At 35.1% G+C, this 15,299-nt stretch overlaps 1 protein-coding gene across 4 annotated transcripts in view; it reads left to right on the top strand.

Annotated features, from left to right (window-relative positions):
- Positions 1 to 15,299, top strand: part of POLQ (DNA polymerase theta) — a 90,990-nt gene that overhangs the window by 53,333 nt on the left and 22,358 nt on the right. For 2 of the 4 annotated variants that reach the window (XM_039843140.1, XM_039843142.1), the window contains 6 exons: positions 1,225 to 1,465; positions 6,015 to 6,208; positions 10,056 to 10,193; positions 11,416 to 11,590; positions 14,037 to 14,163; positions 14,764 to 14,885. In XM_039843140.1, coding sequence (XP_039699074.1) covers positions 1,225 to 1,465; positions 6,015 to 6,208; positions 10,056 to 10,193; positions 11,416 to 11,590; positions 14,037 to 14,163; positions 14,764 to 14,885 — 997 coding nt within the window. Of the gene's footprint in view, positions 1 to 1,224; positions 1,466 to 6,014; positions 6,209 to 10,055; positions 10,194 to 11,415; positions 11,591 to 14,036; positions 14,164 to 14,763; positions 14,886 to 15,299 lie in introns of those variants that run through there. The other 2 variants (XM_039843141.1, XR_005648779.1) reach the window with 2 other exon arrangements.

Here is a 15,299-nt window from a genome sequence, read left to right as displayed (position 1 = left end):
CCTGGGTTTGATTAATTTGCTAGAGCAGCTCACAGAACTCAGGAAAGCAGTTTACTCACTAGATTATCAGTTTATTACAAAAGATATTAAAGGATATGAATCAATAGCTAGATGAAGAGAAACATACGACGAGCTGCCATGTTTTCCCCCAGAACCTTCATGTGTTCACCATCCTGGAAGCTCTCCTTTTGAGTTTTTATGTAGGCCTCATTACATAGGCATGATTGATTAAATCACTGGCCATTGGTGATCAATCTCCAGCCTCAACTCCCAGTGGGCCAAGAGGTGGAACTGAAAGTTACAACCCTCCAATCACAGGGTTAGTTCCTTGGCAACCAGGCCCCATCCTTAGGTCACCTAGGGACATTTCAGAAGTCACCTCATTAACATAACAAAAGATACCTATACATTCCTCACCACTTAGGAAATTCAAACGGTATTGGAAGCTCTTTGCTAGAAATAGGGGCTGGGGATGAAGACCATATTTATATTTCTTATTATAATTCAGAATATTACACCCCCATATAAAACTACATTCTTAGCCTACAGAAGAAGTAACTGAGCCATGTAGTAATTGTCAGAATTATGGTCAGGACAGGATTTAGATTACCTTACTCTAAATACAGTTCTGATCTGCTAGATCTAGTGTTAGAAACTATAGGTCTTCTAGTATAATTGGGAAGCTAAAAATAGCATTCAGGACCAGTTGGATGATTGTAGTAATAAGCCTTCATCCTGAGGGGAAAGCCTAGAGGCTTTCTAAAACTCTGAATATGAAATTTTAGTGATAAAATATTTACATCTCACTTCTTCTGATGTTGAAAGAATTAAATAAACCTAAAATTAACATAAGCATATCTTTGTTATAGTAGCTTAGAGAAAATCAGCCTTGTGGAGGAGAGTCCATCTACATTTTCAGGAAACATGGTTTCAGTTAGCTGAGAGGCACTTGGTTTTAAGCTTGCTTCAAAACTAGGTCATCAGGAGCATTGCAGTAATGGAAAAATTGTAAGTTTTCCTTCTTTGAAGGCCACTGCCCTTATTGGTACTAAAATTCAGTCCTGGTACAATTATCTTTTTTTTATCCTGGGAAGACCACTGAGTAAGTGTAAAGTGAAAATGAGTGAGATTAGATAGGAGCTTTCATTTTTTCCTCCTTTTAATTTAAGGATACAGAAATGTCTTTGAAATATCAAGAAAATATTCTGATTGCTATCCATTCAGGTGGCATGCTGGTTATTAAATCCAGATTCTAAGGAGCCGACTCTTCACAGCATAGTTACCAGTTTTCTTCCTCATGAGCTTCCACTCCTAGAAGGGGTAGAGACTGGCCAAGGAATTCAAAGCCTGGGACTGAATGTCAGCACCGAGCTTTCCGGGCGATATAGAGCATCTGTAGAGTCCATTCTCATCTTCAACTCTATGAATCAACTCAATTCTTTGTTAAAGAAGGAAAACCTGCAAGGTAAAGACAAAGTTCCTGACATTTTTATGCTGTTACAGACTGGTGATAATTATATATTTAGTCTCTCTTTATCACAGGTGGATAAATTTTTTTACACTTTTTATGCAAACTATATTTGTGGATTGTCTGATACAGGGATCAACAAACTTTTCTGTAAAAGTCCAGATAGTAAATATTTTTGGTTTTACAGTCCAGATGATCTCAATCACAAATACTCAACTCTGCCATCATATTACAAAAGCAGCCATAGATAATATGAAAATGAGTATTCTAATAAAACTTTATTTACAAAACCAAGTACCTGGCCCTAGTTTGGCCATAGTTTGCAGACCTCAGACTCTACTGTAATGAAGAGAATTATGGAGGTTTTATTCATGTATTGCTTGTTTTATATTTGAACTTTATCAAATGGTATCTATTCACACTTAGAATATATCTTTCATGGATTTAAAAAACTGAACTCTTTGAGAAACTATTCACAGTTATGTTTTTCTAGCAAAGGATATTTGTGTGAATCTTTTTTTCCCTCATGACAAATAACATGAATTTATTGTGCAATCTGCTGGCCCAGACTAGTACCTTGACTTCACAGAAGTTAGCATATGCTTATGGTAGAAATGATGAAGTGGAACCAAGTTGGCTTCATTGTGAGAAGATATAAACCATGAATTTGTTGCCTGATTAATAAATACTAGAAACAGCAGACTGATGAATTCACACAGAACAGGATTCGAATCTGAGCTGTACCACTTACTAGTGAGGGGCCTTGGACAAGCTTCTGAAACAGTCTCTAAGTCTGGTTCTTATAACGTTGTTATAAATATTAAATGAGGAAGAACTTAGTGCAGTGTTTGCCACAGAGTAGACATTCATCACTGTGTTGATTGATTATCATTATTATTTTTACTGCTAAAACAAACTCTCCGTGCTGATAGTAATGTTCTCTCCAGCATCACTGGGTAGAATAATACAAAGACCAGACTGACTGGTTTGTTCATAGGAGACTTGCTTAAGTATTGTTAATGGCAGCTTTTGAACAGGCACTGAAGTGTTTCAAACTCACCTTCTCTAAGCCAATATAGGCAGGCCAAGGAGTGGGAGTGTGTGGCACACATGCCACAGGACTGCCTCTTTATTCATGGACGATAACGCTGAATGAACACAGCACTATTTCCTTCTCAGTCTGCCTAGTCTACCCGTAGGATAGGTGTCCTGGATAGTCTTGTAGTTCCCAGACACCAATACTTAACACTGTATAATAATGCATTTAATACCTCTTAGTCATCCACTTTTGAAAATTTTCAGGAAAAAAGAGCTTTCAAGGCACACTGAAATTGTGAAAGTTAAAAGATAACCAATCTGGAGGGTTTCTTGTACTTTTCTGGCAAGGAAAACCATAGTCTCCTTTATACTTGAAAAACTGCCTTTAAGTAGCGGGACGGTCCCCTTCCAAAGATATTGAAAGCTTATAATTCTGATAACAGACAGCAAATGTCTATAAAAGTTACAGACTAATCCATACCACCATCATTAAGTGTTGATATCTGGGAACAACAAGGAGACTTGCTTAAGTCTTGTTAATGGCAGCTCTTGAACAGGCACTGAAGTGTTTCAAACTCAGCTTCTCTAAGCCAATATAGGCAGGCCAAGGATGTGGTTGTTTATTTTAATGGATCTCCAGAATCTTCCTCTTTTTCTTTTCTCATCCTCTTGCCTGTCGGGTGGGTGTATTCTGGCAGCTGATTTTCTCCCAGTAGAGAACTGATTTTTGTTATGGTATGAATAAATGTGTCTTTGCTTAATGTGACCCAGGACAAAGTATCCTGTTCTTTTTACATGCATCAGTTGGATCCTTTCTAAAGTGGTTTAAACATATATGAGATGATTTTCTAGGTATGGAATGAGTTGGTTTCTCTCTTTTTTAGAGGACCTCATCTGCACAATTTTGTATTAGTCATAATTTTTCTTTCATGTACACTATCATCATTGGTTTATGAATGGTTTTCTTATTTTTTATTCATTATTATTTTGCTAACAGAGTTATTCTAGTTTTATTGAATGAGTTGATGAATATAACCTCTTTTTAGTTTAGAGGAGTTTATCATAGAAATGATGTGTTCCTTGAAATTTCGATAGCATTTACTTATAAACTGTTGCTCAGCATGATTTTCTCAGGGTCCATCCATGTTGTCACAAATGGCAGTATTCCATCTCTTCTTACAGCTGAGTAATATATTATTGTATATATGACTGAAATTACTTAGAAGATTGGTTTTTAATTTCCACATATTTGGAAACTTTTTATTTTGTATTTTTATTATTACCTTCAAACTTAATTGTATGTAGTTAGAGAACATGGTTGTATAATACCCATTCTTTGAAATTTTTTTAGTTGCTTTGTGACCTAAACCTGACTTATGGTATAAATGGTCTGCGTGTATATAAGAGAATGTGTATTCCAATTTTGGATGCAGAATTTTGTAAATGTCTGTTAAGTCAAGGTTGTTGTTTAAATCCTCTATATCTAATTTTTCCTGTACATCAGCCAACTTTATATATTTTGAGACCATTTTATAAGATGCATACTTAAAATTGATTTATCTTCCTGGTGAATTAAACTTTCTATCATTGTGTTGTAACCAGCTCTACCACTAAAATGATTTTATTTTTAGGCTATTTTCAGGAATGAATATGGCAGCGTCAACTTTCTTTTGATTAATATTTGCCTCATATACCTTTTTTCTATTCCTTTTAAACCTTTCTAGGTCCTTATGCTTTAGATGTGTCTTATAAACAGAGATAGTTTATTCATTTATTTTGCAGACTTATCAATATTTTTTCAAATTTACCAATTTATTGTGATTATTAATGTATTTCTATCCATTACATTTATTGATATATTTGCACTCTGTTTTCATGCTGTTTTACCTAGTTTCTATTCATCTTTTATTATGTAAACGGTTCATTCATAACTGTGCCCAGTATGCTATTCTGAGTCTAATGATTTCATATCTGCAGTTCTTGGAATCTAAATCTGTCATTGTGTTATTTGAATCCCATTCATATTTCTTTGCTTCTTGTATTTTTCATAAGCTGTGAGTTCATATAGGATTTGATTAATGGAGTCCTGCTGGCCTAGCTTGAGGAAGCTTTTCTTTAGAAAGGTTTTCCTCTTGTCTCTGCTGGTTATCAAACTACACTGCATCGAAGGACCATGTTAGCCTTCCTTGAGAGTTTTGGTTCAGAACAGGGATCCGAGAATCTACTTATTCTCCTGTTGCTAAAAGATATATATCCCTTCGACCTTTTGTCTATAGGACTTCATTCCCATGACAACCTTGCTTTTTCTTACTGCCTGACAATCCACGCTAGCTCCTCGTGTAACTCTGATTTTGTGCTGCTCTGACTGTTCTTAGTCTGACCATAGTATTTTATTTTTCTGGTCACATATCCCATGAATTTCTGCTTTGAGTTTAGGCCTCCAAAGCCAGACTGACTTCCCAGTAATTCCTCCTGACTATTAGAGGCCAGTAGCTCTCACATGTTTGTTTGGGTGATGATTATGGTTGACCCTGGAGATCTCCTTGCTGATTGAGACCAGCAGTGCCTCAGAGAATGAGTATATATAGAGTTGGGGGTTAGGCCAGGGTTGCTCTGAGACCTAGTGACCCATAGTACTGGAGGCTGAAGTCTTTGGAATGGATTTTTTCTTAATGATTTAGGATAGTACATTTCTCACAGTACATTGTATGGACACTTTTCAGGATGTTGGAAGTATTGTATAAAAAATGTTTTTAACATCAAATAACTTTAGACTTTCGGTTACTACAAAATTAAGTGGTTGTCTTTGCTTCATGTCTTTTTAAAGTCTTTAGTATATTAAGAGGCATCATGAATACCCAAGAGCAGGATATAAATGCTGAAACTCATAATATATAGTGTTCTCAACTCTACCCTTTTTATACAATATCTTTGAGACAAAATTCCAATGAACATACTGGGAAAACTGATTTAGAATGGCAACTCTTTTGATAAATGTCAGCAGACAGAAAAACACACTGATTGTTATTTCTGGATGTTCTTTACTCTTTGGTGAGCACTGGAAAATATAAAACCTCCACATTCAGTTTTTTTGTGCAAGCATGCATACCATGAGACCAGGAATACTGGAAATAATTTCAGGGAATTAACACTTTGTAGCAACTTAGCAAGTAAAATTTGCTGTCTTGCTCTTGTTAGGAGTAATAGCAGAAACATTATCTTGGAAGAAATGCAGTCTCTTGTAATTCAGACTGTTCATAAGATTGCCAGTTCTTCTACTCTCTGCATAGACAAGGATAGTAATCTAGTGCTTAAGTGGAAAAGTGGAAAGTTCTTTTATGCCTTTCATTGTTGATTTGAGAACACTACTCAGGAGACTGAATCTTGAAAGATAGCTTATGTAGCACCTCTGGATTTTGCTAGAAAAATTCTATGTGTGTTTAGATATTGATACTGAGCTAATTACTTAGCTAGTGAAATAATGTTTTGTTTTGTTTTTCTCTTCCAGATGTTTTCAGTAAAGTGGAAATGCCCAGTCAGTACTGCTTGGCCTTGCTAGAGCTAAATGGAATCGGCTTTAGTACCGCAGAATGTGAAAGTCAGAAACACATAATGCAAGCCAAGTTGGATGCAATTGAGACTCAAGCCTATCAACTAGCTGGCCACAGTTTTTCCTTCACCAGTTCAGATGACATTGCTGAGGTTGTATCATGGGAATAGAGAATTTAGAAAAGTCATTTTTAGGGTTACAGATGGTTCGTATATGTGTTTTTCCTAAATGTGTTTACCTAAACATCAAAGATCAGTTTTAAAAAATTCAGTTAACCAGAATACTTTGGAGATAGAGTATTATAACATCTAATTTGTAATTTGTATCATATATTTATGAAATAGGAAGGTGGTAAAGAAGGCTCCTAGAATGTATGTTCCATGAGAAGGAGATTTGTCTGGAACAGAGGAGGCACTCAGTATATGTTTGTTGAACGAAAGACAGTTGCATAACAGTGTCGCTGTTTCTCCATGAAATTTGTTGTCTCATGTACTCTCACTCCTTCCTCACCCCCAAATCCATTTTTTAGAATAAAAAATTAGATATTTTTCTCAGTTGTTAATGAAAAAGGGATTTTTGTAACTGTTTGCTTTTTAAACTTAATTTCGATTTTTATTAGGTCAGTATCATTATCTAAACACACATAGAGTTTTTCTAGCAAAATCCAGAGATGCTTTCAAAGCTATCTTTCAAGATTCAGTCTCCTGAGTAGTGTTCTCAAATCAACAATGAAAGGCATAAATTATATAAATTTGACATACTTTACTCTTATTTTTGTTTTCAAAGGTTGGTGTTATTGCCAACTACAAAGTGTGGTTGGATTGTTTTAGAGGGGTTACAAATGTAGATTGGGTGCTTACACTTGATAGCATTGAAGTTATAGTGTCTTCTAGATGTTATTCAATAATATAGCATATTGGTAAAGATCATAGGCTTTGTAGCCAGATTTAGTGAGTTTGAATACTATCTCCTCCATTTATTTACTAACTCTATGACCTTGGACCAATACCCCAACTCTTTATATCTCAATTTCTTCATCAGTAAAATAGGTTTTAATTACCTCATAGAGTTGTGAGGAGTAAATGATAAATGTAAAACACTTAGAATAGTGTCTATCTCATAGTAAGTGCTCAATAAATGTTATATATACTCAGAAAAATGCCTGTTTTGAAGCCACAGTTTTTTTTTTTTTTAATGAGGAACTTTGTTTCTCCTAATTATGTAGTATATTTGTATTTAAGTCAGTGGTGTCTTTTGGGGTATTTTTATGTTTTCTTTTGAGTTGTTAGCCCAGAACTCTCCAAGTCAGTACCTAGCTGAAAACACGTAAAATTACATAGGGAACTTATCAAAAATATAGAATCTCTGGATTTCAGCACAAGTAGGCTTGGAGCAAAGGCAGGAATCTGTGCCTTGTGGTTCAGATGAGGACTAAGGCACAAAAGCCATAGGCCTAGACCAAACTCCGAGCTTAATAATAGGCCTTTGGTGTTATTGGTTTGTTCCTAGGTCTTCATGTTAAAATGGAAATTATATTTAAGATAACTAACAGTTTTACACTTTTGACTATTTAATCCTTGGTGATTTTAAGTTGAATCTTTGAACTGAGCAGGATACTATTACTCACCTAGAACTGCACTGTCTAATACGGGACCCACTAGCCACTTGTGGCTATTTAAATTTAAATTAATTAAAATTAAATAAAATATTTCAATTTGTGCTAACCACATTTCAAATGTTCAATAGTCACATTGTGGCTAGTGGCTACCATATTGGACAATGCTAATATAGAACATTTCCATTATTGCAAAAAGTTCTTTTGGATGGCACTGGTCTAGAGCAGGGATCAGCAAACTATAGGTTGCTGGCCAGATCTAGCCCACCACCTGTTTTTGAATATAAAATTTTATTGGAACACAGCCACAGCTGTTCCTTTACTTATTTTCTGTGGCTGCTTTCGTTCTATAATGGCACAGTTGAGAAGTCATGACAGACAATAAAATCTGCAAAGATGAAAACATCTATTGTGTGCCCCTTTATGGGAAACATTTGCTGACTCCTGGTCTAGAGGGAAGCATGGGTTAGTGGAAAGAAAAAAGGACATTAGAGTTAGAAGACTCTTGGTTCTAATTTTTAATTCCACTACCTTCTGGCCATGTAATGTTGAGCATGTTTCTCCAGCTGTCTACACTTTTCGGATTTGTCACAGAATTGTTATAAAGATTACATGTGATGATACATGTTAAAGTACCTAGCATAATGGATGGCACGTAGTAAGTGCTCAATAAATACAAGTGCCTCTTGTCCACGTCTAGTTCAGCCCTCTAATTTCACAGGTGTGTTAATTGAGGCCTGGAGAGGTAATTTATATATGAAGTTTTCATAATTAAACCTGAAGGATTCATCAAAAATAGAAGCTTAAGATAAAGAACTTTTAAATACATGACCTGAGCTCTTTGAATTATCTTAATTGTGATAGTTCTCCCTTCCTGGGATTGCTGATTTGTAGTTACTTTAATAATGTTTTATTTTTTCTATTCAATTATTTGATTTTCTCCTATTCTGCCATTAATGTATTCTTTGACATCTGTATTAGAGTTGCCTGATAAAATACAGGGCTTTCAGTTAAATTTGAATTTCAGATAAACAATGGATAATATTCTAGTGTAAGTATGCCCCATACAACTCAGATTTAACTGTGCATCCTGCAATTTTATTTGCTAAGTGTGACAACCCTAATCTCACACATGCATATCTACATAACACAACTTTTGGGCAAAATAGTTACTAACATCCATAGTAAGCCTCAGTATCTTTTATACCTAAGGCTCCAGTTATTCCCACTACTTAAAACTCGAACCAGATCTTTGTTTTTATTATAACTGCTGTTCTAGGGAAGCACAGGCATATCTTTCCTTGCAACCCTGACCCAACTTGTAGAAAAAAATTCTTAGACTCATGCAAATGGTTTCAATTTTTAAGATTATTACTGAGAAAATAATCCAAGGTTTACGAAAGCCCATTCAAGGTCTATAAATGAATAAGTAGAGGTAGTATAAGTGTTCTGAATTGCCTGCATTTTAACCCTTGTAACTTGAACTAGTGAGTGTCTATGGGATTCGCCCTCTGCCCCAGAGCCCGGATTCCTGCCTAGTTTCCTTAGTGGGTGCTTACTGGCCACTCTCTTGCTTTCATTATTGCTACATTGGTTTGGCCACTTTCTCCTGACCTTTTGTGCCCAGGGACTCTCAGGGCCTAGCTTTCGGGAAGTGGAATTAGATGGCTTTTTGGACCCCTTTCTACTTTAGTGTTCTCTGATTTTTGTGATTACACAGTAGCCATGAAGGCTTCTATGTTGTCCTGCTACAAGGGCTTAAATGATTGAGCAGCCACATTGGTTACCACATCAAGTGGTATTTAGGAGAGCTCACAATCCTCAGGGCAACCTAAAGTCTCAATGTCAATAGCGTATTTATCAGATGTTCAGCACAAAGTATACATTCCTGTGTTTTTGGCTGTTTAAAAGCCTGGTGTTGGTATTAATCTGCTAGTGCCTAAATTAGGGTATGGACAGCTGACTTGACATATAAATTTTCATTGCCATTATTTATCAACCTTTTTCCAGTTTGCCCCAAGAATACTTGCCAGCGATGCTGGCAGTTGGAAACAAATGACATCATTCTATTTATAGCATTCTGTTTTTAATAGTGGTATTTTCCATTTACAAAATATAGTAATTCTCAATTGCCGAAAATGTCAAATCCTAGAAAACATAGCATTTCTACATGTGATGTTAAATTAACACTGGCAGTGAGCTGCACTTCTTTTTTCTAAACTGAAAAAGAGCTAAATGCGCTAATTCCAAATTGTCAAAAAAAAAAAAAAATCTAACCCATGCTGAACTGTGTAGGTTTTTCCTCAAATAACTTTTAAAAATGTTTTCTGAATGACAGTATATGAGATTTGATTCTTGACTAAAGAAGCATTAATTTCTTACAGGTTTTATTTTGGGAATTGAAGTTGCCACCGAATGGAGAGATTAAAAACCAAAACAGCAAGAAAACCTTGGGTTCTACCAGAAGAGGGAATGACAACAGATGCAAGCTGAGACTGGAAAAACGGTTCAGCACTAATAAGGTGCTCTTTGGGCGTAGTTACAGGATAGAATCAACTACTTTTAGCTTTTTGGTGTCTTCAAAGTGTGCTGATGAAATCCAGATTCGACATAGCCCACCATTCGAATTTACCTATGTAAAAACAAATTGTTTTATGATTTACCTGCCCACAATAAATGTGGAGATATTCCAGTATGGAAAAATTGGACCATAATCTCAGTTAGCAATTGTGTCTTTCCTATCATTAAAACTGGGTAAAGGTTTGTAAACTCAGACCTGTAGACATTATTTAATTATTGACACCCACTACTCTTGGTCATTCAATATAATGTAGTTTGTATAGTTATTTGAACTTGAACAAAGTTATGAAAAACATTTTTAAAAAATCCAGCCAATACAAATATAACCTTTTTTTTCAATTCCAGGGCAAATTGTAAGTTTTCCATGAATTTATTTTTAAGTATCTAATTGCTGATTTCAAAGTAAAATTGTTAATCACAATACATGGAAACTGTATGCATGGGAGAGAAGAGAGAAAGGGCTTAATTTTACATTTTTACTGAATGAATTTTCAATAGAAAAATAAGGGTAGAAAGTACAGCCACAGCAGCTATGGAGAGAGCAGTCCAACTTGCCATCCTGTACAATTTTTGACCTTAATATCATTAATTATGACTTGCCTGACTTGGGGAAATTTCCACACCTTCATTATATCAAATGAACTGTTTATTTGATCTCACTGGCCCTTTTTCCTCACAAGTTTCTATTCTTTATTGGCTCACTGAAAGTATGTAGCATAGAAAAATTCAGTTTTAAAGATAAATGTCCTTAATACAGAACCATGAAAGTATTAGGGCAAAAAGGAAAAAAAATATAACTGGGACACTTCTGATCGTGTGAAGAATGGAGGAGGAAAATATAGAGTAAAAAAGAGATGATGTAAACTATTGGCTGGGGTGTGGGGAGGCAGTTACTTTGCTAAATTAACATCTCATTGATTTTTTTAAAAAGGTAGATCTAAACTGGTATTACTCAGCATTAACATGTTTGCTTTTAATAATCTAGAGTTATCATAGTTTTATCATTATGGTGATTTCCAAAAATAAAACCCCCCAAAATAATTTTGAGATATAAATACAGGAGTTAGTTAATTTTGAGACTATATTATTTACCTAAAAGAGATTCTAGTTTGCTATCGAATTTGGATAAGAATTGGATCTAACTTTATTATGTTTCTTTGGCAGGATGTTTTAAATAAATTAAAGGCATTACATCCCTTACCGGGCTTGATATTAGAGTGGAGAAGAATCACTAATGCTATTACCAAAGTGGTCTTTCCCCTGCAGCGGGAAAAGCGTCTGAATCCTTTTCTTGGAATGGAAAGAATCTATCCTATATCACAGTCACACACTGCTACGGGTAATAAGAAATCTTAAATATGGATAATATCCAATTTTGAAAGAAAAAAATTTCATATACATTTGCTATGATCACCAGGGGATTCAAGTGTTGATCATTGGGTTCAATGAAGTTCCATAAACATTTATGAAATGCATAGTACATTCAAAGCATAGATGGATACTATCTAGATACAGAGATGAGATTTAGTAAGATATAATTCTTTCTTTCAAATAGTGTGTAGAGTAACTGGGATGCCTGAAACTGTGCTTTGGATAAGAGTATATCTGGGAATTAAATACTTATTTGAGTCAGTGATCTTATTTAATTTTATTCCCAGCCCTTTTATGAACATCTTAAGATTCTCTCCAAGCTGAATCTAAGTAGGTGTGAGGGGCATCTGTATAATAAGTGAGCATCTTGTTTTCCTCAATCTGAAAAGAAACCTGTAGAGTCCTTTGGGTGACTCATGACCCTCTTGGGGTAGGTCTGAGTATAATCTGGTGAGGAAAAAAGCATTCTTTCTTAGGCAGTGCAGAACTCTAAATATTTGCCAAATGCAGCGTGCAGTGGAAGAAAGGGTAATATTAACTCTTTCATAAGGGAGGCAGTTTAGATTAACGGTATAGAATTTGGGCTTTGATATCAATGTTTGCATACTGGTGCTATGTATGAATCTTTAGACAAAAAACTTAACCTCTCAGTGCCTAAGTTTCCTCATAATAAAGCAGGATAATAATAGTTCTTCCTCACTGGATCATTCCGAGGATTAAATAGGTTACTATATGTAAAGTGTTTAGAATTGTGCATGTACTTGGTACGTGACTCCTTATCAGTTGTTGGTGTTACTAAGCATGGAGGTAGCATGAGGAGCTGCTTTTCTCTCTGCTTATTTTTTGTTCTAAACAACTTCTCTTTTCCTTCTCTATTTAGCTAACCTCTTGGTTTTTAGCCATTTCTTGCCTTATTGTAATTTCACTTTGATTTTGAAACGTATACTAATAATGCTGTAAACTTATGTAAAATAAATCTTTGTTGGTAAAAAAAAATAAAGTTAGATAGAGTTTCAAAGGTATTGCACATTTAATTGTTGCTTATAAAACAGAAAGTAATCAATTTCTTTTTTTCCTGATTGGTTTGTATCGTGCTGTGCCTACATTTAAAGAATATATTAGAAATACAAGTTTACCCAAGCATAGCAAGGCCATTTCATTGTTAAAGTTTATTTCCATGAAGTTATATTCATGTTTTATAATTTATTTTTGCCACCTTATTAGTCTGCCAGTGTTACCTCATTAATTCAAGTAATAGACCTGACAATTAACTATTATTATAGAAAAGAAGACAGTGTCCTGAGGCAGAAAGAGACTTAGATTCCTTTCTCTTTTATGTTAGCTTCGTAACATTGAACAGGCCATTTAATGATAATAAATATATTAATATCTACCATTAATTGAGCACTAATGTTTGCTAAAAGCTAAATAACAAGGACATAACATCAGGGGTTAATTCAGAAAAGCAGTATTCTAGATACTTAAAATGTCTTATTCATCAAAAGAAGATAAAATTATGTATAGTAACTAGTAGAGAGCTTGTTACAAGGGTGTATCACAAAAGAGAGGATTTCGTGTCACTGTATATGTATTATAAACACTGCAAGAAGAAAAAAAACCCCAAAATCACTTACTTGAACTTTTTGAACAATGCTTATGTGTTTCAGAAAAAGTCAACCAATAAGTAAACAAATAATTTGTAAGATATTTGGGGGGAAATAAATGCTGTAAGCACTTAAATAGCTTTCTGTTTCCCAGAAAATTCATTAACCACCTGCTTCTAGTCTCTAGTCATGCCAGTGTTAGTATTGACTCTCTTGATGAGTGATGACGATGATGAAGAAAACTGGCCAGTTAATGCCTAGAAAGGGATGCTCTAATCATCACCTCTTATTGCTACTCCATCTCCTGCATTAGTTAACTCCTCTGGCCCAGTTGTCCCTTTTCAGCACTCAGTTGCTCTTTTGCTCCAGATCCTCTTTGTATCTTGCGCATTCCTGTTTTTCAAAGCTTTCAACAGTCATGTCTCCCAGGATCCATTTTATTAGTCTTCACTCAGTACAACTGCTAACATTTTATAGTGCTGACATCTGGTACTCATTTTAGCATAGGAATAGCTCAATTTATCAAACTGCTTCTCTTAGGCTTGTTTGCTAAAGAGCTAGGTTAATGTAAAACTGTATTGTAGCTGATTCATATATTCACTTACATTGGGATTGGTCTTGTTCTTATTTTATCATTCTTAGGCACATGAACACATGAAAAATATTTCATTTAAATATAAATTTAAATATAAATATAAATTTCAGCGATAATATAACACACATTTTAAAGATAATTCGGAAGATAGTTACTCTTAAAATAAATGTCAGATTCCTCCCCTAATTTTATATCTTCATTCTGTTTGACTTTAGGACGAATAACCTTTACAGAACCAAATATTCAGAGTGTGCCAAGAGATTTTGAGATCAAAATGCCAACGCTAGTAGGAGAAAGCCCACCTTCTCAAGCCCTAGGCAAAGGCCTACATCCCATGGGCAGGTAAACTCTATTTGTTTGTATTTGCAATAATATACTTATGTAAGTATGAATGGCTCAAAAATAGCCTATTGGACAAAATAATGAAATCAGTTTTCTGTTTCAGGCATAGGCATTTCTATTCCAGGCATTATTCATTTCAAACCCTGAGTCTGTATATAAAGAAGCTAGTTGATGATGAAAGGCAGAAAACCTGGACCACTAGTTAAATCAAACAGCATATACTTATTTAAGTCAGATACTAAAGAGAAGAGTTTAGCAATGTCAGGAACATTCCTCCTTCCTGCCCTCTTCACATACACACAAAAGGAAGAAAAAGCACAGTTAATTTATATTAGATATAGCCAAAGAGATTTGTTGAGTTGAGCTAAATGTTAGTGAATTATCTCAGAAGCAGTTTGTGGGAAAAGCTATTACAGAAATGTCTTATTTTCTGTTTAATTGAATGTTTACTAAAAAAGTCTAGTATCTTTGTAAAGCTTTAAAGCAAGTTTCCGATAATAAGTTTCTTAGAAGGAAATAGTAACTTTACTGAAAAATCAGACCTTTTTCACATATTTGAGACTGCTTCACATCCAGCTGATGATGTTGTTTGCATGACAGAGCAGGAAATAAAAAGTGTTGTGGCCTGAACCCTAGGCACCAGGCACAGATGGAGGAGAGGGCCTCAGATGGAGGAATGCCATTTTCCGTCAGCATGCGACACGCCTTTGTGCCTTTCTCAGGTAATGTGGCTGAAGATTTTTGAGCTTCTCATTGCTGTGGGAATGTTTTTCAAAGCACTGATAAAGCCTGTATTATGAGTAAGACTCAGAAGTGTGCATTGGTCCCTCCATCTTTCCTCTCTTCTATGTCGTCTGTTTTTCCCTTTTGTGTTGCCAGATTTATGTCAGTCAGTCGTTGTCTTCATGATCTGCTCTTGGTGGTATATGCTCATTGGTAGCAGTTTGCTGAAACCATGTTTTCGAAGGTCACTGTAAACCTTTTTTGGAAAATCCAATGGATTTTTTAGTCCTCATCCTCTTTGACTTCTGTGTTTGTCACTGTTAATCAACCTTCACTTTCCTCAGTTTCTCACCTCCCTTGACATCTAAGGGCATACATTTTTTGTCTCTCTTTCTGATTTGCTTTGCATTTTG

Source organism: Pteropus medius, unplaced genomic scaffold (assembly GCF_902729225.1).
Source record: "Pteropus medius unplaced genomic scaffold, Ma_sr-lr_union100, whole genome shotgun sequence".
Lineage (NCBI taxonomy): Eukaryota > Metazoa > Chordata > Mammalia > Chiroptera > Pteropodidae > Pteropus > Pteropus medius.
This window is presented reverse-complemented; position numbering and strand designations above follow the sequence as displayed.